The 3,317-nt window shown below is 45.7% G+C and overlaps 1 protein-coding gene across 1 annotated transcript in view; it reads left to right on the top strand.

Moving 5' to 3' along the window:
- Positions 1–3,317, top strand: part of Fam114a1 (family with sequence similarity 114 member A1) — an 80,405-nt gene that overhangs the window by 59,970 nt on the left and 17,118 nt on the right. The window contains exon 8 of the mRNA XM_034509234.2: positions 611–734. Coding sequence (XP_034365125.1) covers positions 611–734 — 124 coding nt within the window. The remainder of the gene's footprint in view (positions 1–610; positions 735–3,317) is intronic.

Here is a 3,317-nt window from a genome sequence, read left to right on the forward strand (position 1 = left end):
TATGCTTTAATGACCAAAATGACCTTATAAATGCAAGCAGTTCCAATTTCACAGCCAAGACATAGGGATGTAAAATATTACACAAGTGAGTGAGGAACTGATATTTGAGCTGAGTGGAGGGACATCAAAGTGTGTTTGGGCCGCTGCAATCAATGGGTTCCAGCCACCGTTGACCAGTGCCCTTCACTTCATATTCATTGTTGACCACACCAAGGACCCCAAGGAAGTACAGATCCCACTTTAAGAACGAGACAGCCAGTCCTGCGTGGTGGCTTGTGCCTGTAAGAGTAATGGAGAAGCTGAGCCAAGAGGAGTTCACGTTCAAGACCAGACTGGACTAGCTCATCGGTTCAAGGCCAATATGAACTATATACAGAGATGTAACAGCAGCAGCAGCAATAACTACTCAATGAGAAGGAGTGAGGCCCGGGGAGCCCACGCTGTGAATGGGCAGTAGAGCCAACCCCCTCTTACCTCTCACACTATGGCTCGCTCAGTAGCTACTGGGGAAACTGGAGACAGCTGTACGTAAATGCTATTCGTGAGAGGAAACGATGACAGTTAAAGTGACCTCTTTCTTTCTCTCTCTCTTTTTTTCTTTTTTCTCCAGGTTCAGTCCTTTTTAGCATCACTGGATGGAGAGAAGCTAGAACTCTTGAAAAATGACCTAATTTCTATCAAAGACATCTTTGTAGCCAAAGAATCAGAGAATGAAGCAAATCCGGAAGAACAAGGTAAAAAAGCAGTAACAAACAGCAAGGTAAACCAGGGGCCTGGGCTCCAGACACGGCTGCTGAGAAACAGGCCTTGGAACAGGGTGGGATTTCCTTAACCCAGGTGTTCCTCCTGCCGCTTCCGGAATGCCCTGTGCAGCTGTTGTGGATACAGGGCTGGTCTCAGTCATGTGTAGCCCTTTCTTTACTGAACCGCAACCCCATTCTTTCTCTGGTGGCCAGCATAGTCCCTGGCACATTGCCAACACGAATGAATGCAAAAAGTCAAACCAAGAGCCAAGCACAATGTGCTGGGCCTAAATGACCACAATATATGTGGCACCTTCTAACTCCATGTTATCGGATGTGATTGAGGAACGTGGCGTGCCAGTCTTGCCATGGATTTCTTTGCATGACTTCATTATTCCCTTTAACTTCTGTGTGTAGGAGCTGTGTATTTGCAAGCATCCCACACGCCACCTGAACAGTGCCGTTCTTGGCGTGGGAGGCTGGTAGCCTAGCAGCACAGCGCTTGTCTAGCTGTTTGAGACCCCGAGGTCAATCCCCAACAACCATACAAAAAATCCAGTTCTGACCATGGCTGTGTCATTTTCTCCAAGGTGTTTCAAGCTGAAGGTCATGGAGTGACTGAGGTATACACATCCCAGCAGTCTTCCCCCTTGTTTCAGTTACTTTTCTATAATTGTGAAGAGACCATGACTCAGGCAACTTATAAAAGAAAGCATTTAATTGTAGTTTTAGAGGGTGTATCTATGACCATTATGGCAAGGAACATGGAGGCAGGCGGGTGGGCATGGTACTGAAGCAGTGGCTAAGAACTTACATCCTTACCTACAGGCAGAGAAAGAGATGGGGAGGGGGAGAGGGAGGGAGGGAGAGGCAGAGACACAGAGACAGACAGACACACAGAGAGAGACAGAGACAAACTGGGTCTAGCATGGACTTTTGAAATCTCACAGCTACTTCCTAGTGACACATCTCCTCCAACAAGGCCACACCTTCTAATCGTTCCTAAACAGTTCCACCACTGAATGCTGGAGACTAAGCATTCAAATATGTGAGCCTACGGGGGCCATTCTCATTCAAACCATCACACCTCTCAAAAGTGACTGGAACCCAAAGGAATCTAGAGACTATTTTATGAGAAGCAAGGCTTCTTTTGAGAAGGGAAAAGCTATTCTCCAAGTTGGCCATACCCAATGACTACATTGGGTCATCCTCTTGGGAGTGGAACAGAGTCAAGCATGTCCTGTGTACGTGTGGGATGTCTTCCTACAGACGGCAGTAGCAGGCACCAGGCCACAGGTGCTTCCTGTAGTTTATACCAGTGGGCAGAGCAACTGCAGACACAAGGCTGGCTGCTTCTAAAACCAACAGAAAAGTCCATTGGAAAACTTTTCACTAATTCCTTGAACAAATTATATGACCCTGTTGAATGGAGCATCTTCACTATATTCTGGGGACAATACTGCCTAGTCTGGGAACTGTTGTAAGGCTCAGATTAAATACCATCCATAAAATCGCATGTCATGGATCTTGGCATACAGAACTGCTCAAATATGTTGGCTGTTACTATTGTTATTTAGTGTGTCCACACATTACCAGGGAGGTTGGGAAGGTAGAACGAGCTGCAGCCTTTACTTGTTTGTTCCTGTCATTTCCTCACCATGCAGAGGAGTGATAATAAGTGTTCCTATTGTCACTGTCAAGTCACAGAATCATTGTGTTCCCTGGTGCGTTATATACCTTTAATCAAAGCTCAGACATGAGCACTCCTGTGCTTGAGCCTTGAGGCTCAGGGCAAATTATTCTGTGCATTCATAAACCTGTTTAATCATGGTTTCCCCCTTTAACCCCACATCCTGATCTTCTGTGCCTTCACCTTAATAAAATTTATGCTCGTTGCATCAAAATGAAAGAGCCAATTATACTGAAGTGTAGAAAGGGGGCAATAAATATCAAACAGGCAACGGGGAATAATCTTTTTGAACATCTGTATGTTCCTACAAAAGTCGCCAAAGATGGCAACCTTGTCATTTTTTCTAATGAAGAAACTAAAATACTAGTTGTCAGAGGAGCTGCAACTCACATTGGGGACCCAAATGGCCCGACAGATGCCCCTTTCCAGCACTAACTGTCACCCCAATTAGTCTATTCTTCAAGCCCATGATACTTGAGTTAGATCTTGGTCCTACTGTGTGTGTCATTCAGAAAGGATTTTTAAAAGGACCGTAGTCTGGGGATATGACTCAGAAAGTAAAGTGCTTGCCTTCCAAGAGCAATGAAGTGATTTGAAGTCCCCAAATCTATATAACAAGCAAATCTAGAACAGGTGACATACTCCTATAATCTCAGCTATGGGGAGACAGGAGGCAGAGACAGAATGTGGGCCATTTAGCCTGGCTTTGGCCTCTTTGTGGAAGTCCTTGGCCAATGAGAAACCCAGTCTGAAACAGCATGTGAGAGGTCCCTGAGTCGTCTTGTCTCCCCACATATGCTATGTATGCACGTACCCACACCCACAGATGCATCCACACCCATATGAACACACACACAACCTCAAACCCCCACATATACACCACA

Source organism: Arvicanthis niloticus, chromosome 7, assembly GCF_011762505.2.
Source record: "Arvicanthis niloticus isolate mArvNil1 chromosome 7, mArvNil1.pat.X, whole genome shotgun sequence".
Taxonomy (NCBI): Eukaryota; Metazoa; Chordata; class Mammalia; order Rodentia; family Muridae; genus Arvicanthis; species Arvicanthis niloticus.